Source organism: Salvelinus alpinus, chromosome 13 (genome assembly GCF_045679555.1).
Source record: "Salvelinus alpinus chromosome 13, SLU_Salpinus.1, whole genome shotgun sequence".
NCBI classification, from domain to species: domain Eukaryota; kingdom Metazoa; phylum Chordata; class Actinopteri; order Salmoniformes; family Salmonidae; genus Salvelinus; species Salvelinus alpinus.
The window spans coordinates 34,362,990-34,386,582 of record NC_092098.1 but is presented as its reverse complement, the minus strand read 5'-3'; the positions used below and the strand labels follow the sequence as shown (position 1 = coordinate 34,386,582).

General features: G+C 42.7%; 1 protein-coding gene across 1 annotated transcript in view; it reads left to right on the top strand.

Annotated features, from left to right (window-relative positions):
* The first annotated feature begins 318 nt into the window (after positions 1-318).
* The window catches only part of ncapd3 (non-SMC condensin II complex, subunit D3), a 31,930-nt gene continuing 8,655 nt past the window's right edge, over positions 319-23,593 (top strand). The window contains exons 1-28 of the mRNA XM_071339059.1: positions 319-460; positions 4,759-4,925; positions 5,598-5,760; positions 5,922-6,088; positions 6,281-6,445; positions 6,557-6,618; positions 6,718-6,805; positions 6,923-7,056; positions 11,382-11,454; positions 12,060-12,185; positions 12,269-12,521; positions 12,629-12,667; positions 12,752-12,844; positions 12,952-13,025; positions 15,185-15,319; positions 15,653-15,873; positions 16,137-16,328; positions 16,630-16,727; positions 17,671-17,780; positions 17,890-17,997; positions 18,154-18,268; positions 18,413-18,508; positions 18,744-18,982; positions 19,278-19,357; positions 19,478-19,615; positions 21,355-21,488; positions 21,653-21,858; positions 22,162-22,272. Of these exons, the coding sequence (XP_071195160.1) occupies positions 409-460; positions 4,759-4,925; positions 5,598-5,760; positions 5,922-6,088; positions 6,281-6,445; positions 6,557-6,618; positions 6,718-6,805; positions 6,923-7,056; positions 11,382-11,454; positions 12,060-12,185; positions 12,269-12,521; positions 12,629-12,667; positions 12,752-12,844; positions 12,952-13,025; positions 15,185-15,319; positions 15,653-15,873; positions 16,137-16,328; positions 16,630-16,727; positions 17,671-17,780; positions 17,890-17,997; positions 18,154-18,268; positions 18,413-18,508; positions 18,744-18,982; positions 19,278-19,357; positions 19,478-19,615; positions 21,355-21,488; positions 21,653-21,858; positions 22,162-22,272 (3,639 nt within the window). The 5' untranslated portion in view covers positions 319-408. The remainder of the gene's footprint in view (positions 461-4,758; positions 4,926-5,597; positions 5,761-5,921; positions 6,089-6,280; positions 6,446-6,556; positions 6,619-6,717; positions 6,806-6,922; positions 7,057-11,381; positions 11,455-12,059; positions 12,186-12,268; positions 12,522-12,628; positions 12,668-12,751; positions 12,845-12,951; positions 13,026-15,184; positions 15,320-15,652; positions 15,874-16,136; positions 16,329-16,629; positions 16,728-17,670; positions 17,781-17,889; positions 17,998-18,153; positions 18,269-18,412; positions 18,509-18,743; positions 18,983-19,277; positions 19,358-19,477; positions 19,616-21,354; positions 21,489-21,652; positions 21,859-22,161; positions 22,273-23,593) is intronic.

Here is a 23,593-nt window from a genome sequence, read left to right as displayed (position 1 = left end):
AATATTTAAGCAATAAGGCCCTAGGGGCTGTGGTATATGGCCAATATACCACGGTTAAGGGCTGTTCTTACGCACGACACAATGCGGAGTGCATGGATACAGCCCTTAGCTGTGGTATATTGCCCATATACCACAAACCCCAGAGGTGCCTTATTGCTATTATGAACTGGTTACCAACATAATTAGAGAAGAAACAAATATTGTTTTGTTATATCCGTACCACGACTGTCAGCCAATCCGCATTCAGGGCTCAAACCACCCAGTTTATAAAAATATATATGTCAACCAAAGCCGTCAGCTTCAGTTTCTGCGCAATTTCGACGCAACATTTCTGGTGTAAATATAACCGACGATGACGTAAATCAAGGGCGCGACTGTAGAGGAGTTGGCGGGTTTATTCAAAGAAAGATGGAGTTAATACGTGCTCTAGATTTTCTGAAATTAAAAGACGTCTCCGGAGGTAAGTCCTAATTTGAAAGGATATGTGTATTGAAGTAGTACGGAAATAACAATTGGCCTGCTTATATTATTGATATTTTAACGAATTTGCCGTGCCAGGTTGCAAGAGAACCGATGCTATCTAGCTAGCGTGAACGCCTGACGTGACGTTGTGCCTGGTTTGATTTGCTAGTTTTTTGCTAACCAGCTAGCTACTGTTAAGTCCTAATATGTTAAGTGTCACCAACTTCAGTGATGTGAGCTTATCTAACACTTTACCAATACTAGTATGGCAGGTTTTATCGACTTAGCTAGCTAACGTTACATTTTATTGTTATAACACTAACGTTACTGTGGTCGTGTAGTTCCATTTGTCACTTGCTAAATTCAAGTTGCCAACTTCACTTGAACATTCCAGAACGTAGGAACAAATGGCAGATTTCGCTGTACATAACAAAGAAATAGTCAGGGTTTAGCTAATATAATTATCTCACATTTACCTACAACAATAATGGCTTGACAAAGTATCATCATGATGTAGGCGTAAGAACCAATGTTTGGAATACAGTAACGTTACATGCTGACTACACCGCTCACGTGTGTTAAAAAATAAATTTAGAAATCTATGTTACTCGATTATTGCGCGCAAGCGAGCGTTTGCGTTGCTAAGGGCTAAAATAGAAATCAGTTCTATTTCTGACGCAGATCACGCTGCAAGTCCTGCCTCTCCCATCTCCTCATTGGTTTATAGAAGCAGGTACCCATGTGCCATCTCCTCATTGGTTATACCCACGTGGGTGACTGGAAGACAAACGAGGTCAGGTAATGCACCTAAGTTGCCAATCACAATATAATGTCAAGAGAAGAAAACGCCTGGAAGGAAGAGAGATGACTAGAAACGATTCGGTTGACCGTTTTATGTGTGGATTAATTGGCGGAGTGAGGACCTTGTGCATTTCATGTAAAATAACAACTCAATGTTTATATCACAGGACAAATTAGCTAGCAACAGCAAGCTAGCTAAATAGGACAAATTAGCTAGCAAGTAGAGGTCGACCGATTTAATTGGAATGGCCGATTAATTGGGGCCGATTTCAAGTTTTCTTAACAATCGGTAATCTGCATTTTTGGACAAATTATGGCTGATTACATGGCACTCCACGAGGAGACTGCGTGGCAGGCTGACTACCTGTTACGCGAGTACAGGAAGGAGCCACGGTATGTTGCTAGCTAGCATTAAACTTATCTTATAAAAAAACAATTAATCTTCATATAATCACTAGTTAACTACACATGGTTGATATTACTAGTTTATCTAGCTTGTCCTGCGTTGCATATAATCGATGCGGTGCCTGTTAATTTATCATCGAATCACAGCCTACTTCGCCAAACGGGTAATGATTTAACAAGCGCATTTGTGAAAAAACCACTGTTGCACCAATGTGTACCTAACCATAAACATCAATGCCTTTCTTAAAATCAATACACAAGTATATGTTTTTTTTTACCTGCATATTTAGTTAATATTGCCTGCTAACATGAATTTCTTTTAACGAGGGAAATTGTGTCACTTCTCTTGCGTTCTGTGCAAGCAGAGTCAGGGTATATGCAGCAGTTTGAGCTGTGTAGCTCGTTGCGAACTGGAGGCCGTAGGAGGGCAACAACCCAGCTCAAAAAAATTAAGGGAACAGTAAAATAACACATCCTAGATCTGAATGAATGAAATATTCTTATTAAATACTTTTTTCTTTACATAGTTGAATGTACTGACTACAAAATCACACAAAAATGATCAATGGAAATCAAATTTATCAACCCATGGAGGTCTGGATTTGGAGTCACACTCAAAATTAAAGTGGAAAACCACACTACAGGCTGATCCAACTTTGATGTAATGTCCTTAAAACAAGTCAAAATGAGGCTCAGTAGTGTGTGTGGCCTCCACGTGCCTGTATGACCTCCCTACAACGCCTGGGAATGCTCCTGATGAGGTGGCGGATGGTCTCCTGAGGGATCTCCTCCCAGACCTGGACTAAAGCATCCGCCAACTCCTGGACAGTCTGTGGTGCAACGTGGCGTTGGTGGATGGAGCGAGACATGATGTCCCAGATGTGCTCAATTGGATTCAGGTCTGGGGAACGGGCGGGCCAGTCCATAGCATTGAACTGCTGACACACTCCAGCCACATGAGGTCTAGCATTGTCTTGCATTAGGAGGAACCCAGGGCCAACCGCACCAGCATATGGTCTCACAAGGGGTCTGAGGATCTCATCTCGGTACCTAATGGCAGTCAGGCTACCTCTGGCGAGCACATGGAGGGCTGTGCGGCCCCCCAAAGAAATGCCACCCCACACCATGACTGACCCACCGCCAAACCGGTCATGCTGGAAGATGTTGCAGGCAGCAGAACGTTCTCCACGGCGTCTCCAGACTCTGTCACGTCTGTCACATGTGCTCAATGTGAACCTGCTTTCATCTGTGAAGAGCACAGGGCGCCAGTGGCGAATTTGCCAATCTTGGTGTTCTCTGGCAAATGCCAAACGTCCTGCACGGTGTTGGGCTGTAAGCACAACCCCCACCTGTGGACGTCGGGCCCTCATACCACCCTCATGGAGTCTGTTTCTGACCGTTTGAGCAGACACATGCACATTTGTGGCCTGCTGGAGGTCATTTTGCAGGGCTCTGGCAGTGCTCCTCCTGCTCCTCCTTGCACAAAGGCGGAGGTAGCGGTCCTGCTGCTGGGTTGTTGCCCTCCTACGGCCTCCTCCACGTCTCCTGATGTACTGGCCTGTCTCCTGGTAGCGCCTCCATGCTCTGGACACTACGCTGACAGACACAGCAAACCTTCTTGCCACAGCTCGCATTGATGTGCCATCCTGGATGAGCTGCACTACCTGAGCCACTTGTGTGGGTTGTAGACTCCGTCTCATGCTACCACTAGAGTGAAAGCACCGCCAGCATTCAAAAATGACCAAAACATCAGCCAGGAAGCATAGGAACTGAGAAGTGGTCTGTGGTCACCACCTGCAGAACCACTCCTTTATTGGGGGTGTCTTGCTAATTGCCTATAATTTCCACCTGTTGTCTATTCCATTTGCACAACAGCATGTGACATTTATTGTCAATCAGTGTTGCTTCCTAAATGGACAGTTTGATTTCACAGAAGTGTGATTGACTTGGAGTTACATTGTGTTGTTTAAGTGTTCCCTTAATTTTTTGGAGCAGTGTATATATACACTGGGGGGGGGGGGTTGTAATTTATTTATACTTTTACTTTTTATAGTTAAGTATATTTAAAACCAAATATTTTATGACTTGCTCAAGTAGTATTTTACTGTCTGACTTTTACTTGTAAATTTCTATTAAGGTATCTTTACTTTTACTCAAGTATGACAATTTAGGTACTTTTTCCACCACTGCACCCTATGATCTGTAAACCGTACATGATACAGACATCTTAGTGTCATCATTATACTCATTATAGTGTGCACTGTCCTCTAACATATGGAGTATGTCTAGATTCTGAAATACACATTTCAATTTATTCAATGTTAGTCATATTAATAGTTTTATCTCAACTACCATTTTTTATTTAGCTTATTTTTAGACTTATTGTTTGAAACAATATACTCTTCAAACGCATACAATTTCCAGAGTGGGCTCTCTGGTACTTATAATGATATTACCCATTTTATACATAGAAATTGACGTTATAGGTCATTAACCAATCACATCCCTCCTTTAGAATTGCACATTCAGCAAATCACCAGCAGGGGGAGTTCACTTTGAATCCATTTACCATTCACTGTGGTGTTTGGAAAATTGATCAGAACTTCAGATTTAGCAGAGAGCATATATATAAAAAAAATACATCTTTAAAATAAACAAAATCAAAAAGGATAGTTTTTTCATATGAATATTTTTAATGTTGAATAAATTAATCTGTATTTGAGAATCTAGAGTAGACATACTCCATATGTTAGAGTACACTAGAAGGAGTATAATGACCAAGATGTTATCGAAGGCATGTATAAGTCTAAAAATTGCATAAAATGGCCACTTTCTTCATGATTTTCTTAAGTGGTTTGTAATACACATTTTTAAAGCATGTCAAGTGTCCTGCCTCCCATTGAAGTTCCTATGTGAGAATTGCCAGAACAATCTGAGATGCCAAAAATATTTTCCGCTCCAGCTGGCATGGAATTGCCCTATGATAGCTAGCTGATTTATTATCATGTCAAGTCAGTCTTGCATTCATTGTTCAGAGTTTGGGCTCAAGTAAGGAGTTGAAACTAATATTCATTGGTGTTTTTTGTGCAGGTTGGGTTGATGCTGTGTGGGATTTTGAATTCACTGAAACTGAACCACTGGATGCTGCCATTGTCATAAAAAATGGATCCAAGGAATTCAAAACGTTGTACAGTTACCTGCTACCCTATATGACTGATACTGAGGTGTCCACTGTAGGAACTGATGGCACATCACAAGTAAGAACTGTTTTAGTAAAGAGTTTAGCTTGAAAATTGCATAGTCTTTTCTGTTTGGCTGTCCTTAACCTCAAGTACTTGTAGCATACCCTTTTTAAAGATGGAATTGTAATGTTGAAACTGCCAGGTCCGTTTAGGATATTACAACAACGAAGTTACTGCAACCAACCAACACTGACACATCATTGCACGTGCGAAAGAACATCAGAATATGTACCACATTTACCGACGCACCTCACCTCGCTCAGTTTCATCCACACAAAAAAATAACAAAGGTGCTGGAGTGGACAATAGAGCTGTTTCCTCTAGTGTGAATTCCATCTTGAAATGCATGGTTTTATTTCTATCAACTTCATACTGGTCATGAGGTTAGTTAACAAATCAGGAGCGTGTAATACCATGTCTGTTATGTTTAGTATGAAAATAAGAGACCTGTGGCGGACGGTGGATGGGGTCTTCCTGGGGCATACATCTACATTATAATAAAAAATTGTGCAGTGGAGGCCATGATTTAGCAGCGGCGTTGCGCCACTGCTACATGCATATAGGGGAAACACTGAATAATTTACAAATGGGTTTGACTTGAAAGTTGGGAACCTTTCTGTTACAGAGAACAATCCATAGAATGTACTCTGATTTATCATTCCCTTGATTCTGTGATTGTATTTTTAGAGTGTCTGGACAGTGTTCGGTGACAATGGGGTCTCTGTCAAGTCACTTGTGGCGGTGCTGTCGTACTTTGTTTTGGGAGGGAAGTCCAAAACTGCCAGCGTTCAGCAAAGGATAAGCGCTCTACAGGCATCCTCCCTCTACTTACTGCTACTGGGAATCCCAGGTATGTTCTGTACTGTACTAAGTAAAATTCTGAAGCATGTTTGATTAGGACTTCTAATGTGGACGGGTGAAAATAATTTCCTGTGGGCTGGAGGTTACCCTGTGAATGTGTGTTTACTCTGGTCTGTCTCTTGGTCTTGCCTTTCTGTCTGTCTTCCACAGGTAGTGTGGTCAACAAAATGTTCCACCAAATCCTCTTTGACACTTGCTTGAACACCGTGAGCAACTGTTGGCCTCAGAGCTTGGTCAAGAAGCGCAAGAAAGACACTTTGAAGAGCTCTCAGGCTGACGGCAAACGGTCCAAACCACACAGGAAAGACAATGACGAGGTTTGTCACAGATATACTGGAAATATCCATTGCCTTTATGTCCAGGCATGTTCCTGTTTTCATACTTGGGGCTGTCTTACCTTACACAATATTGTATAATGACACTGATCAAATCTCAATGATCTTTTAATTTTGCCAAGGTTACTCACTTTGTTCATTCTAAGTGTTTTTGTCTTGTCTCTCACTCAACAGATGGAAGTAGATGAGAATGAGGAACAGGAGGAGGAGGTCCATTTGTCTCCACAGGACCTCCTGAAAATCAGAGAGGGAGTCGTCCTCCTGGTGAAAAGCCTCCTCCGGCTCCTCCTCAAATTTCCGTTGAAGGATGAGCCACAGAGTGCAGACAACTGTGTACAGGTACTTCTGGATAGTGCCAGTATCTATAGGCTAGGTGGTTTTGACCTCGTTGTCTATTAAAATGTTGAGCAGTTACACCATTAAAAGCTGGATCTTCTTTGTCAACTTTAGATGTTTGCCAAGCTGACTAACTTTGAGCCTGTTATTGGAGAATTGACCTTTGGTGCTGGACAGTAAGTACACAGACATACATACACTTCATTATCCTTTGTGAACTTCAATATTTTCAACATTATTTTTTATTTTTTTTAATTGTATTGATCTGTGCCCAGGGATATCGACGACATGAGGACAATGCCTGAATTGGCCTATTACGGATTGTGGTTGCTCTGCTCCTCAAATCATGGAGATGAGAAAGTGGTATTGAGGAAAATGCATATACAACACATCTTCCTTGGTCAAAACATTGCTACTGACTTACTACCGTAATGAGTTTAAGCTCTGGTTCTTTGTTGTTGAATTAACTTGTCTCTCCAGTCTCTGGGCCGGGTTTTCCACAGAGTCCTGTATGTGATCCTCATGATGAGCAAAGGGGAAAGTGGCAAGCCCTCCCTTTTGATGGCCACCAAAGCTGTCCTCGCTGCCCGGGATCAGGCCATTGGCTTTGTCAGGTAAGGAATGGCAGTTCACAACGTGAATCAATAAACATGCTTCCTCTCCTTCACTCCATGTCCATCTGCAATGATCAGGAAACAGGAGGATATGTCCAAAAAACATTTTGTCAAAAGCTTCATAAACAACAGGTGTAGACTAAAGTGTTTTGATTTTGATACCAAGTTTAGTATCACAAAAGTCGATACCATCACAATACCAAAATGATACCGGGGGGGGGCATATTAGCCGAAGTCACAGAATGGCACTTGATCCAGACAGATCTTTTGAGTTCAATATCATTACATTTTTTAATGTATGCGTTATAAAATCATACAATCAATTTGACTTTGGTAAAAAAATAAACTATGTACTACATAACATAATGGTATTCATCAGGACAGGCTAGAGCTAGCAATGAGTAAGTGGAGCAGGCTGTGAGGAGGCTCAGTGTTCTCGCGCTATAATTATTGGGACATCGGCTGCATTGATACAGACTTTATCCTCTCTCAAGCAGTAGACGATGACATAAGACACATTTGACAGAAGTACAGGAAAAAAAAAAATATGTAGTACAGACCCATTTTCCCGTTTGGCCTTGCGAATGTTAACCTGTTTAAAGGCCTTATTCACATCGGTTAATAAGGCTGATGGAACAGATTGTTCGGAACAGCTGGTGCTATCATGCATGGTTCAGTTTTTTCTTTTTTTAATAATAGAACATACAATTAATTTTTTCCTTTCAAAGCATTTCATGCATACAGATGTGAGTGCTACCATGCAATAGTCATTTATATATACTTGTGTGTGTGTACATGTACATATATATATAGACATACGTATATATGTGTGTGTATGTATATATGCACATACATATGTATGTATATATGCACATACATACAGTGGGGCAAAAAAGTATTTAGTCAGCCACCAATTGTGAAAGTTCTCCCACTTAAAAAGATGAGATGCCTGTAATTTTCATCATAGGTACACTTCAACTATGACAGACAAAACGAGAGAGAAAAATCCAGACAATCACATTGTAGGATTGTTAATGAATTTATTAGCAAATTATGGTGAAAAATAAGTATTTGGTCAATAACAAAAGTTTCTCAATACTTTGTTATATACCCTTTGTTGGCAATGACAGAGGTCAAATGTTTTCTGTAAGTCTTCACAAGGTTTTCACACACTGTTGCTGGTATTTTGGCCTATTCCTCCATGCAGATCTCCTCTAGAGCAGTGATGTTTTGGGGCTGTTGCTGGGGAACACAGACTTTCAACTCCCTCCAAAGATTTTCTATGGGGTTGAGATCTGGAGACTGGCTAGGCCACTCCAGGACCTTGAAATGCTTCTTACGAAGCCACTCCTTCGTTGCCCGGGCGGTGTGTTTGGGATCATTGTCATGCTGAAAGACCCAGCCACGTTTCATCTTCAATGCCCTTGCTGATGGAAGGAGGTTTTCACTCAAAATCTCACGATACATGGCCCCATTCATTCTTTCCTTTACACGGATCAGTCGTCCTGGTCCCTTTGCAGAAAAACAGCCCCAAAGCATGATGTTTCCACCCCCATGCTTCACAGTAGGTATGGTGTTCTTTGGATGCAACTCAGCATTCTTTGTCTTCCAAACACGACGAAGTTGAGTTTTTACCAAAAAGTTCTATTTTGGTTTCATCTGACCATATGACAATATGACATTCTCCCAATCTTCTTCTGGATCATCCAAATGCTCTCAAAATGCATTTTGTCTGTCATAGTTGACGTGTACCTATGATGAAAATTACAGGCCTCTCATCTTTTTAAGCGGGAGAACTTGCACAATTGGTGGCTGACTAAATATTTTTTTGCCCCACTGTATATACACACATATATGTATGTGTGTGTGTATATATACATACAGTTGAAATCAGAAGTTTGAATACACTTTGGTTGGAGGAATTTAAACTTGTTTTTCAACCACTCCACAAATGTATTACTAACAAAGTATAGTTTTGGCAAGTTGGTTAGGACATCTACTTTGTGCATGACACAAGTAAATTTTTCAACAATTGTTTACAGACAGATTATTTCACTTATAACTCACTGTATCACATTTCCAGTAGGTCAGAAGTTTACATACACTAATTTCACTGTGCCTTAAACAGCTTGGGAAATTCCAGAAAATTATGTCATGTCTTTAGAAGCTTTTGATAGGCTAATTGACATCATTTGAGTCAATTGGAGGTGTACCTGTGGATGTATTTCAAGGCCTACCTTCAAACGCAGTGCCTCTTTGCTTGACATCATGGGAAAATCAAAAGAAATCAGCCAAGACCTCAGGGGGAAAAAAATGTAGACCTCCACAAGTCTGGTTCATCCTTGGGAGCAATTTCCAAACGCCTGATGGTACCACGTTCATCTGTGCAAGTATAAACACCATGGGACCACACAGCCGTCCTACCGCTCAGGAAGGAGACGTGTTCTGTCTCCTAGAGATGAATGTACTTTGGTGCGAAAAGTGCAAATCAATCCCAGAACAACAGCAAAGGACCTTGTGAAGATGCTGGAGGAAACAGGTACAAAAGTATCTATATCCACAGTAAAACAAGTCCTATATCGACATATCCTGAAAGGCCGCTCAGCAAGGAAGAAGCCACTGCTCCAAAACTGCCATATAAAAGCCAGACTACGGTTTGCAACTGCACATGGGGACAAAGATCTTACTTTTTGGAGAAATGTCCTCTGGTCTGATGAAACAAAAATAGAACATTGTTATGTTTGGAGGAAAAAGGGCTTGCAAGCTGAAAAACACCATCCCAACCGTGGAGCACGGGGGTGGCAATATCATGTTGTGGGTGTGCTTTGCTGCAGGAAGATGAAGATGGAAAATTATGTGGATATATTGAAGCAACATCTCAAGACATCAGTCAGGGAGTTAAAGCTTGTTAGCTAATGGGTCTTCCAAATGGACAATGACCCCAAGCATTCTTCCAAAGTTGTGGCAAAATGGTTTAAGGACAACGAAGTCAAGGTATTGGAGTTGCCATCACAAAGCGCTGACCTCAATCCTATAGAAAATGTGTGGGCAAAACTGAAAACTTAGCAAGGAGGCCTACAAACCTGACTCAGTTACACCAGCTCTGTCAGTAGGAATGGGCCAAAATTCACCCAAGTTATTGTGGGAAGCTTGTGGAAGGCTACCTGAAACGTTTGACCCAAGTTAAACATTTTCAAGGCAATGCTACCAAATACTAATTGAGTGCATGTAAACTTCTGACCCACTGGGAATGTGATGAAAGAAATAAAAGCTGAAATAAATCATTCTCTCTTATTATTCTGACATTTCACATTCTTAAAATAAAGTGGTGATCCTAACTGACCTAAGACAGGGATTTTTACTAGGATTAAATGTCAGGAATTGTGATACACCTTAGCCAAATACATTTAAACTGTATGTAAACTTCCGACTTCAACTGTGTGTTAAATATATATATATATATTAATAAAATATAACATAAACATGTACTCCCGAGCTCTGATGCGGTAAGGCAGGGGTTCTTACATTTTTTCACTCGTGGCCCCCCTTCCAGCATAAAACCTATTTCCTGTAATTCTACACTTCGTTATTGAATTTTTTTATGCAAGTCAATTTATAACAAATTCTTATTTACAACGATGGCCTACTGGGGAACAGTGGGTTAATTGCCTTGTTCACGGGCAGAATGTCAGATTTTTACCATGTCAGCTCGGGGATTCAATCCAGCAACCTTTTGGTTACTGACACAACGCTCTGACCACTAGGCTACCTGCCGCCCCATGAGGCGCAGAGAAAATCTAGCAGTTTTAATTCTCAAATTCTTGGAATTATATACATGTGTATTCATGTGATATTTGAGTCACTCAAACATTACAACAATCTATGGGCTAAAATAACTTCAGCTGGCATGGGCTAGTTGATCTAGACATGGCTCTCTAAGGTATGCAATGACTGACATGCCAAGGAAAACTTATGATGCACTCCCAATTGCGGCTTGTGCATTCTAATTTTACAACTTTCAAGAATTAGTTGAAAGCCGGTCTGAACCCCCCCCAAAAAAAATGTATAGAATATTTATATATTTTGTTTTTGAGGGGTTCAGACCGTACCCTGCTGTTTGGGAACCCCTGCGGTAGGTGATAGTTTATTTTACTCTTTACCTTTTTGTATGTAGAATCTTTAAAAAGCTCCCTCAAAAAGTATATTTAAAAAACTAACATGCACTCCTGTATGGACTCGTAAGAACCCTTGAATTTTTTTGTTGCAGTTTGAAATGCATATCACTAGTTGCTGTAATGGATCTCGCCCTGTGTGTCTCATCATAGTCATGTTGTTGATGAACTGAAAGAGCCAGCACTGCCCTTTCTACGGATCCTCCTGCAGCACATATCCTTCCGGGTAAAACTACATTTACTTTAAAATGCAATCCATACATTTTTTGTCAATTTGGAACTAATCCAACATCTGTCTAAAAGAATTTACTCCTATAAAAGACGTTGGGGCCTCCCGAGTGGCGCAGTGGTCTAAGGCACTGCATCGCAGTTTTGCGTCGTCACTACAGCCTGGGGTTCGATCCCAGGCTGTGTCACAACCGGCCGTGACCAGGAGTCCCATAGGGCGTCGCACAATTGGCCCAGCGTCATCCGGGTTGGGGAGGGTTTGTCCGGGGTGGCTTCACTTGGCTCATCGCTCTCTAGCGACTCCTTGTGGCGGGCTGGGCGCCTGCAGGTTGACTTCGGTCGTCAGTTGAACAGTGTTTCATCCGACACATTGGTGCAACTGGCTTCCGGGTTAAGCGAGCAGGTGTTAAGAAGTGCGGATTGGTGGTTCATGTTTCACAGGACGCATGACTCGACCTTCGCCTCTCCCGAGCCCATTGGGGAGTTGCAGCGATGAGACAAGATCGTAATCCCGAAAAGGGGGATAAATGTTAGAACAGAAAATACAAATAAAGACATTGGATCACATTAGATAATAGCTTTGTCCTGGCATGAATTTTTCAGATGGTGGACAAGACAGACTACCGTACGCATGGAGCCCAGGCCGTGGCCAAGCTGCTGGCCAAAATGCCCTGTGGAGACTACGCGTCATTCATAAAGTGGCTATTTGATTACTCCAGACAATCAAAGGTAAGCGCTGTCAAGTATGAATTAGTTGGGATTTGAGCTGTTGGCTTTGAACTGAATCTAAACTTTCTGCTGTCTTCCCCTAGGTGGCGTACCGGATGTTTGCACTGGACGTGTCCATGGCTCTGCTGGAACAGCCAGAGAGGGAAGCAAATGAAAATTTGGACGCAGAACTAGTCTCCTTCCTGTCCCACAGGTTCCTGGTCCACAACATGGTGTTTGGCCGTCGCTCAGACGCTTCGCCCACAGTCCGAGGCCACGCCCTCACCTGCCTGGCCCAGTGCCTGGAGCTGCCCTCCATGAACGCCACACGCAGCATCAAAGAGCTCTTCTCCACCAGTGAGTCTCACACACACAAACATTAACATATGCATGTATGTACACATGCACAAAGCACCAAATACTAGTTGCATACTAAACTAATTTGTCATTTCTATCAATTTTAGCATCTGCGCAGACTGTCTTGGAGGGTAACGGTTCTGATGGTAAGCTCTAGAACAGCTTTAAATCCAGTAATATAGTTGGATATTTTTGTTTGTTTACTCAATGTGACCTGCTCCTTTTTTTAGGCACTTTAAATTCACAGACGACCCAAAAAACGTTCAAGACTTTACCTTTCAAGACTATTGAGATCACAAACAATGACCATGCAAGTTTTGAGTGTAAGTCAAAAAAAAATTACAGGCTTTTTAGGTGTTTATTTAAAACATTGTTTGGTGGGACATGATTTCAGTATTTGATGGTAATGTGATGGTCGTGTTTTCTTTAGCAAAAGACACAATGGCTTTACTGAAGCGCCGTGTGAGTGACCCAAAGACCAACGTGAGGAAGTGTGCACTGCAGGTACGTACTTCTGTCTTTGTTTAATGTGTGTACTGTACAGTAGTTGACATGACTTAAAGAGCTGTAGGCTTCTCTTGCATGGTTGTATGCCATTAACCATCTTGAGTCAATTTGCATAATATAAAAATCTGCCAGTTTGGCCTGTCCACTTTTTATGACCCTTTTATGGAAAGGTGAGACTCTCACGAACACACTCTATCTAGGACGCTCACAAGACTCGTCTGAAGGTACCCTGGTACCATTTTTTTTTTTTTATGAAAGGAAGTATACAGTACTGTGCAAAAGTTTTAGGCAGGTGTGAAAAAATGCTGTAAAGTAAGAATTGTTATATTTATCAATTAACAAAATGCAAAGTGAGTGAGCGGAAGAAAAATCTACATCAAATCAATATTTGGTGTGACCACCCTTTGCCTTCAAAACAGCATAAATTCTTATAGGTACACTTGCACACATTTTTTGAAGGAACTCGGCATGTAGGTTGGCCTAAACATCTTGGAGAACCTAACTACAGTTCTTCTTTGGATTTAGGCAGCCTCAGGTGCTTCTCTCTCTTCATGCAAACCCAGACAGACTCGATGATGTTGAGATCAGGGCTCTGTGGTGGCCATACCATCACTTCCAGGACTCCTTGTTCTTCTTTACGCTAAAGATAGTTTTTAATGACTTTAGCTGTATGTTTGGGGTCGTTGTCATGCTGCAGAATACAATTTGGGCAAATCAGATTCCTCCCTGATGGTATTGTCTAAGTATCTACCTGTATTTCTCAGCATTGAGGAGACTATTAATTCTGACAAAATCCCCAACTCCATTTGCAGAAATGCAGCCCCAAACTTTTTTGGAACCTCCAACATGCTTCACTGTTGCCTGCAGACACTTATTCGTGTACCACTCTCCAGCCCTTCGGTGAAGAAACTGCCTCTGCTACAGCCAAATATTTCACATTTTGGCTTATCAGTCCAGAGCACCTGCTGCCCTTTTTCTGCACCCCAGTTCCTGTGTTTTTGTGCATAGTTGAGTCGCTTGGCCTTGTTTCCACGTTGGAGGTATGGCTTTTTGGCCGCAAGTCTTCCATGAAGGCCACATCTGACCAGACTTCTCCGGACAGTAGATGGGTGTACCAGGGTCCCACTGTTTTCTGCAAATTCTGCTGCAGTAAGCTCCTTGGCCGACCACTGCATCTACAGTCCTCAATGTTGCCTGTTTCTTTGTGCTGCTTCAAAAGAGTTTGGACAGCACATCTGGAAGAGACCTTGCTGATGCAGTATAACTTCCTTGTGTCTTGTTGCGGTGCTCAGTTTTGCCATGGTGTATGACTTTTGACTTCAGCAACCTCACCTTCAGCAACCTCACCTTGTTAGCTGAGTTTGGCTGTTCCTCACCCAGTTTTATTCCTCCTACACAGCTGTTTCAGTTCAGGATTGTTTCAACCTACATATTGAATTTGAATTTTTACCTGTTTGGTGTAATTGTTTAATCATACACCTGACTATATGCCTACAAAATCCCTGACTTTGTGCAAGTGTACCTACAATAATTTATGCTGTTTTGAAGGCAAAGGGTGGTCAAACCAAATATGGATTTGAATTAGATTTTTATTCTGTTCACTCACTTTGCATTTAGTTAATTCATAAATATAATCTATTAACATGTCTATTTTTGAAAGCATTCTTACTTTACAGCATTTTTTCACACTTGCCTAAAACTTTTGCACAGTACTGTATATGGAAGTAGTTTAGTACCAAAAAAAAAAGTGGTTAAATATGTCAAAAATAAATACATTTCCTGATCTTTCTTATCTCAGATATAGGACAGGCACTTCAAAACAAACTTCCTTTTAGATTTTTTGGGGGACAGTTTTTCCATGTGCGACTCTGTTATTCAATGTGTTTCTATGGGCTAATGGCAGTAAGACCAAATTCAATGTTTAATCAAATAATAAATACCTAAAGGGGTCCTAGCATTCTAATTGATTCTTTGTATGACCATCTTAAAATAATTCCATATGTTAGCTTAGTAGAACCCCCCCCCAAAGGGTTAAAACACCGATTGTGGAATGCACATTTCTTGCTTGCTACTCATTCTACCTGCTGGGGCTATATAAGGTGTGCAAATACGACCAACCTGCTCTTTAAAATCTCACTAACCCTCATTATGTCCAGGCGATGATGGGCCTGCTGAAGCACAACGTGATCATGCTCAGTGAGGAGAACTTGGCTGTGCTGTCGGAACGCACCCGGGACCCCGCCCTGTCTGTCAAGAAGAAGGCCCTGCAGTGCCTCATGGACCTCCTTGCTGTGAGTAGCTAGCTCTGTCTGTCTGGGTGGCACTGCTCACTGCCTCTCCTTCTACTACCCTCTAGTCCAGCGTACTGTTGGGGGTACTCGAGGACTGGAGTTGGGAAACACTGCCCTAGTCTAGTTGAGCTTCTGCCATATTGTACATGAGCAGATCAACACTTCCATCCTATTCACCTATGGAGATTCCATGGTCCAGGAAACTGGCTCATAAGGTCTAGGAGCCTTGTAGATCTCTGGCCTGTATAGTCAACTTCAGTCATTCACAAGCACTCTCCTCTTTTCTCCATATTTTTCTCATATCTCTGTGCCTGGGGCTACCCCTCCATTCAGGCCCACCCAGAGAACAGCCTGGTACAGAAGGCATGGCTGCGGGGCGTGGTGCCGGCCGTGGTGGACGCAGAGAGCTCTGTCCAGGAGAAAGCCCTGGAGTGCCTAGAGCAGACCATCCTCAGCCAGGTGAAGAGCCACGGCTCCTACAGCTACAGGGACGCCCAGCAGACACTGACCTGGGACCTGCTGGGCCTGCTGTGTGACCACTGCCAAGACCTTGGGTAGGTGCACATTCACGCTGCTTTCGGAGACTTCATGTTAATTAAGTGCGTCTGGGGGTGCTCTTTAGCCAAAAGTGGTCCGCTAAATGTCCAGAAATAATCTAATCTAGAAGTGAGGAACACCTCCCCACAGCCAATATTATACTAAATATGTATGAATTATATTCAAACAAAAATCTGACCTAAACAATTAACTTCCATAGTGTATCTAAGTGGGGACACAAAAACATTTATTAAACCTTTGCGTTCCTCCTCCTCTACAGCCGGTACTTCAGCAGGGCCTTCACGGTGTGGTCCAAGCAGAACAAGTTCACTGCAGCCTTCATCAACAACCTCATCTCTCACACGGAGGCAGAGCACGCGGCCGGGGCGTGGCTGCTGCTCTCCAAAGTGGCCAGCTCCTGCCCCCGACTCGACTACGGAAAGATCTTGGACGCCTGGGACGACCTGGTCAGGTCAGTGTAGTTCAGGCTATTGATAAATATCTTACAGTATTTATTTTTGTAAATAACTATCCGGCGCGCTCTCTTGCCTTCTCTTAATACTAAGACAATGCATCCTTTCTTCCTCCGTTCCTTTAAGTATTTCCTGACCTTAGACAACGTGATTGGTGAAAGCAGAGGTTTCACAACATGGCTTTCACCAGTCCAGTCACTATACAGACTGGTCATTATGTCAAGAAAGGGACGCTGCGTATTTTCAAACAGCCCATCTCCTGTGCTTGTCAAATATTTGACTGAATGTTTTATTTTCTAGGTCAAAGAACGTCACAGTGACAACATCCTGTCATATCCTGTGCGTGATCGGGGACATTGGCGAGCATCTGAACGAAGACACCAAGAGCAGGATTGTCGGTGGGTGTCCAAGTTGCTTTGAATGGGATGACACAGGATGAGCTGTCAAGATGGCTCCTTCTAAGGCATAAAATTAACACCTACCAAATGTGGCTAGACTTAGCTATAGCTAAGAATGTCTATTTCACCAGCCACGTTGGCGGGTAGTCAATTTGCAGGGCTCTACATTGCAAGCATTACATTCGCATATAAAAAAGTAAAGTATGAGCACAATTTACAGGAGAAAAATACTACAGTTTTCTGCAATTTTGTTTCGTATCTGCTAATCGTACAAAGAAATATGCATCCTATATCTTGCCTCAAGCAGCAGAGGAGCTGTGCGTACTGAGTGAAGTGCTGAATGACTAATGTCTAATTTACTCAAGTTTACAAATTGAGACTTTGTCCTTGTGTTTCTTGGCTATTTACATTGTTTTGTTCACAAGCTCGGTTGTTTTTAATGTTAGTTTGAGTCTGCTGCTTCAACTGATAGTGAAGAAATGCCCTAGTCAGGTCCCAAATCTCTCATATGACTGGAGTGGCCCTGTTACCATGGTAACAACCTGTTCTTAAAGGGGCAGCTGAATATTTTGTCTCTGATATTTTGGTTAAAATGGAATGAAATTTAGCAATATACCACATTAATTCTTACTATTACATTTCTTGTTTTTTAGGAACATTACAATGTATGGTCGTCTGTTGTTTTGATGCAATTATGGTAAATATTTTGGCTGATAAAGAAATCTGAGTGGCTGGTAGATTTTATTTTTTTAATTTAGGCCCCGGTTCCCTCCCCTCTATTGTAGGAGTTTTTCTTGATTGGGAGAAATTCTGTGCCTTTGACTATAACTAGGGTTCAGATTTATTCCTGGTCGCATCATGTGGTCTGGAAATAGCCCTGACCCTAGCTATCCTTACTTCTTGTTTGTGAATCTAACTTCTTTTTTATATTTTTTAATGGCAGAGGACATTATTACCTGGCTGAAGAGCTTTGACATGCCTCTGGAGGTGATCAGTGCCAGTGTGGAGACTCTGTGTCGACTGGGCAAGGCAGAGGCAGTCAGTGACACACAGGTAGTTTTTGTGTGCGAGCCTCAAATATTAGAATAAATCCCAGTAACTCACTTCCATTCTTTTAATGTGGACTGTATTAGCTAACCAGAAGTTAAATTATGCTTTGCAGACATTCCTTAACCAACACTGTGGAGAACTAGTCTCGGTCTGTGAGGCGTATCTTTCCGGCGTCATCCTGAATGAAAATGGAGCACAGAATTTGAATGAGGATTTGGTGGTGAGAGAAATGAACATCTAAACAGAATCACTCATTGACAGATCCTTTGAATACTATTGCAAAGCGAGTGTAAACTGGATCTTTTGTGTATTAATTGGGCTTCATTGAGGTCATCTTGCCCATCCATCTACCTACAAATTCTTTCCCCCCGGTCAGGTGAAGCACCTGTACACACTAGGCGTGGCGTCGCTGCATTGTCCCTCCAAAGTGGGCAAACGCATTGTGCTCCTGGTCCAGTCTGTCCTCACCTCCAGTGTGGAACAACAGTCAGGTATTTTAATACATTATTCAGAGAATATTAGAATGTTATGGAGCCCTTAAGTGGCATATTTGGTCACATATGCATTGTTCTTCTGGTCCATTCACAGCTATGTCGAATGTTTCTTTCTACTATACATGTTTCGTGTTCTAACAGAGGGGTCAGAGGAGCTGGCTGGCTCCAAGCCTCTGTCTCAGTTTAAGGCTTCCTCCATGCCCAGCAGCGTCCGGGCTCATGCTGTCATCACTCTAGGTATGACCTCACCTCAGACCACCTTCCTGGAAATGAATGTAATTTTGGCTGAGACACTGTCCAGAAACAACCCCACACCATTGTGCTATAGATATATAGTAGGGGCCTGAGTGCACACACACAATGTTTTTAGAATTGTATAACTGCTGGACCCCAGGGAGAGTAGCATACCATAAGCACTCTGCTCCAAAAATAACTGGATCGCTAACTCTCCACCCCTCCCGTCTCCCTCCAGGTAAGCTGTGCCTGCAGCACGAGGAGCTGACCCGCAAGTACCTGCCGGCGTTCGCCCGCGAACTGGAACTGTGCAGCGAGTTGTCGGTGCGCAGCAACGTGGTCGTGGTCATGTGTGACCTGTGCGTGCGCTACACCAACATGGTTGACCGCTACGTTCCCAACGTGTCGGCATGTCTCCGCGATAAGGAGCCGCTCATCCGCAAGCAGACCCTCACCATGCTCACTAACCTGCTGCAGGTAGGACTCAGAAACGATAGATGGCGCCCTCTGCTGTACCGATTGTGGCCGGAGGACAATAAACTGACAGAAATTAAGTGTTACTATGGCTTGATTGATTTAAAATGTATCAATATTCTTAAATGACTTTGCCCTCCTAAATGTTTTTCTCAGTCGCTGTAATCCTGGAATTATATATACTTGTTATTCCTGAATTCAGCTTGCTAAAGCCACAATGTAAAAGCTTTTTCCAATAAACCTGTCACTGTCAGGAAGAGGGTAAAGAATTATGAATCGTTTCTGTTGCTGTTTGTAGGAAGAGTTTGTCAAATGGAAGGGCTCGCTGTTCTTCCGTTTCATTGCAGTGCTGGTGGATTCTGACCCTACCATTGCTAGGTAAGTGGTGATCATTATGTATGCTGTCACCAGTTACAATGCACTCAATACAAAAAGCAAAAAATGAACATAACTGAGGGAACTAGTAAATTAATCCCATCACATTTATTTCCATTCCAGTCTGTGTGAGTACTGCCTGGTTCACCTCCTGCTCAAGAAGAACCCAGTGATGTTCTCACAGCACTTCATTGAGTGCATCTTCCACTTCAACTCCTATGAGAAACACAAGACCTACAACAAATTCCCTCAAACGCCCAGGTACAATTATGCTCCTATTTTTGGCTAAAAGTAGTTTTATATTGGCTACCAAATTGCTTTCTGAACTCAGCAAAGAAAGAAACTTCCTCTCAATTAACTGCGTTTATTTTCATCAAACTTAACATGTGTAAAATATTTTTATGAACATAACAGGATTCAACAACTGAATAAATGGAATAATGTTTCCCTCAACAAAGAGGGGTCAAAATCAAAAGTAAGTCAGTATCTGGTGTGATCACCAGCTGCATTAAGTATTGCAGTGCATCTCCTCCTCATGGACTGCACCAGATTTGCCAGTTCTTACAGTGAGATGTTACCCAACTCTTCCACCAAGGCGCCTGCAAGTTCCCGGATATTTCTGGGGCCAATGTCCCTAGCCCTCACCCTCTGATCCAACAGGTCCCAGACGTGTTAATGGGATTGAGAGCCGTGCTCTTCGCTGTCCATGGCAGAACACTGACATTCCTGTCTTGCAGGAAATCACGCACAGAACGAGCAGTATGGCAGGTGGCATTGTCAGGCTGGAGGGTCATGTAAGGATGAGCCGGCAGGAAGGGTACCACGTGAGGGAGGAGGATGTCTTCCCTGTAATGCACAGCGTTGAGATTGCCTGCAATGACATCAAGCTCAGTCCGATGATGCTGTGACACACCGCCCCAGACCATGACGGACCCTCCACCTCCAAATCGATCCCGCTCCAGAGAACAGCCCTCGGTGTAACGCTCATTCCTTTGGCGATAAACGCGAATCCGACCATCTCCCCTGGTGAGACAAAACCACGACTCTTGCCAGTCCTGTCTGGTCCAGTGACGGTGGTTTTGTGGTTTTGTTGCCGGTGATGTCTGGTGAGGACCTGCCTTACAACAGGCCTACAAGCCCTCAGTCCAGCCTCTTTCAGCCTATTGTGGACAATCTGAGCACTGATGGAGGGATTGTGCGTTCCTGGTGTAACTCGGGCAGTTGTTGTTGCTATCCTTTTCCTGTCCTCCAGGTGTGATGTTCGGATGTAACGATCCTGTGCAGGTGTTGTTACACGTGGTCTGCCACTGCGAGGACGATCAGCTGTCCGTCCTGTCTCCTGTAGCGCTGTCTTAGGCATCTCACAGTACGGACATTGCAATTTATTGCCCTGGCCACATCTGCAGTCTTCATGCCTCCTTGCAGCATGCCTGGAGCACGTTCACGCAGATGAGCATATTTCTTTTTGTGTTTTTCAGAGTCAGTAGAAAGGCCTCTTTAGTGTCCTAAGTTTTCATAACTGTGACCTTAATTGCCTACCGTCTGTAAGCTGTTAGTGTCTTAACGACCGTTCCACAGGTGCGTGTTCATTAATTGGTTAATAACAGGCATGGGAAACTGTTTAAACCCTTTACAATGAAAATCTGTGGGACATTTCTTTTTTTTGCTGAGTTTACAAGGATGATGATAAGGACTATTCTAAGTTGGTGATTCTGAACTTGCACTCTAAGATATTGCTGATCAGGCACTCCGATGGTGAGATGGTCACAACAAGATATTTTCACAGTAAAAATGCTTTCTTAATCAGTGGATGAGTAGTATTGGACTTGTTCTTTGCGGTTGTAGTGTGATTGTGAACTAGCTAGACTATTGAACTGGCAATTCTATTCGAGCAATTGTGCGAAATGGAAATGTGTTACAATGGACAATTATGTCGTTTGCCAGTCCCTAGTCCATGACAGGTTGGGAAACACTGTAGTAAATGTCTGTTTGTCCCCCAGTGAGAAGGCTAAGTTCTCCCTGAAAGGAGCCCAGAACAAAGAGAGGAGGTTCACGATCTATAGGTTCCTGCTGGTGCACTTCACAGACGCCCAGCGCTTTAACATCACCATCAAGATCAGCCAGAACATCCTCGGTAAACGCTCCAAGAAAACTGCTACATTGAAATTACATGTACTCTTCAAATGTGTATTGGTGAGAGCTTATCGAATGTTTGCACCTTTGTCTCTCTCACTCATATGCTCTCTTTGCCTCTCCCTCTCTTTCGCTGTGTCTCTGCCTCCACCCCATCCCCTTCAGCGTGCTTCGTGGACGGTGAGCTGCCTCTGGACGGTGACGGGGCGGCAGTGCTGGCTGAAACATTTAGGATCCTTAGCCTCAAGGAGATCAAGCTGTCAGCACTGAGCGAAGCGGCGGGGGCTGGTGGTGACGAGCCGCAGGAGGACGAGCAGATGGCCATGGCCAAGGCCATCATGCAGGTGGCCCAGAAGAAGGTGGTCTCACAGGTATGTTGAGCTTTGAATAATGGTAGTAGTAATGAAATGGGAGCCCAGGACTCGGATTTGGTTGCAATTTAAGCTTTCTTTAATTCTTTTACATGCAACACGTCTTAATAGGACACAATTTTGTATTCTAAAACAAGTAGTAGTAATGATAATATTACTATTTAGCAGTCATTTATATCCAAAGTGACTTACAATAAACATGTATTTGTCCAGCACTACTTAAACCCACAAATGTTGTGTTCCAAGCCACTAGAGGGGGCCAACGGCTAACTAACAAACCTCTGTTCATCCATCCACCCACAGGTCCAGAAGAAAGTGTTCATCGAGAGCATGATTCCCATCATCATTAATCTGAAGAGCATGCTGGAACAGAAGCGCTCGCCAGTCCTGAAGGACCTCATGGGCTACCTCCAGGTAAGGCAGAGAGGGAAGACGGCCATCATGACATCCATTGTCAAGTATAATGTATGATAGCGCAATTAGAAATGTAAAATATATTAAAACAACTTAGAAATTTTGAAAATACATTAAAAGCAAGAACTTAGGACTGAGCATGGTTTGCAGTTCAAAATGTATCCCATGACAATGTTTGTATCCACCAGGATAGTGAATACAGTGGAGTAGGGCTCTTCTGATTCCAACGCTACATTGGAGTCATTCAATGTTCCTTTTGATTAGCTGAGGTGATTTGGTCAAGTTTGAAACACTCTTATTTGGAAACATTTTCTTTGTTTTACGAAACAGTTTTGGAAACCTTGAACACTCAACTTAATAATGATCCAAAAATAACTTTGCAAATACAAACAGATTTCCTGAGTTTAAAAAAAAAAAAAAAATCCAAACACCACTTTGAGCCAATGTTTTGTGTTCTCACCGGAGTTTCCATTAGCTCAGGAAGTGTCATAGTTCGGGTAAATGTGCAACTAGGGATGTTAATCGGTAAGCTACTGAAAAGACACATGACTGGTCATGCTTATCGGTCTATAGGTTAATTAGTGTAATTTAGTGGAATTAAATTGGTGCGTGTATTTTGGGTAGTCGTCATGTATCTTATTTATCACGCATACACAGCCTAGTTTGAGGAGCGGAATAGCTTATCGCCACCGGTCACAGGGCAAGAGCAGCTGGTACTGGTGCGACCTGTTCTTTTATAAGCCCAGTCATTCCGTGTTAACTGTTTTGATGTCCATGATTTTAAAGAGCTACAATTTTCTTCTTTCAACTCAAAGTTAAAGCACGCCTCCCATTCGAGTGCATAGGCGATAGTCAATAGTAGGCATGCTATCAGTGCGTCACCCATCACTTTGCAATGTGGATTTGAGGCAATATCATTGTTTGAAACCTGAACATTTTACTTTACTTCAAACAATCAGTATAGGAAAAACATGCCCAACCACTATTGCCTCAATGCGACGCTTACCCCAAAAGTTTGCAGCAAACATTGAAAGGAGCTGACACAGGAGTCTGTGCCTGTGCTAGCAGTTAGCAAGCATGCAAACACAGGCCACCGAGGAGAGTACCATCTGTAGCTCTTCAACTTCAGAGAGGGACTCTGGTGCAGAACCTAACCATTTGCTCCCGCCTACCATAAAGCCATTGTGAAGCAGAGGCCGGTCACAGGGCTGTTGTAAACTAGAGAAGACAGACATTGGTTTTCATAACAAGTTTCTTTCGTTGTCCAGAAGCTAAAGGCACCATTCTAGTTATATTAGCAACCCATCCTAGTTGTTTCTAA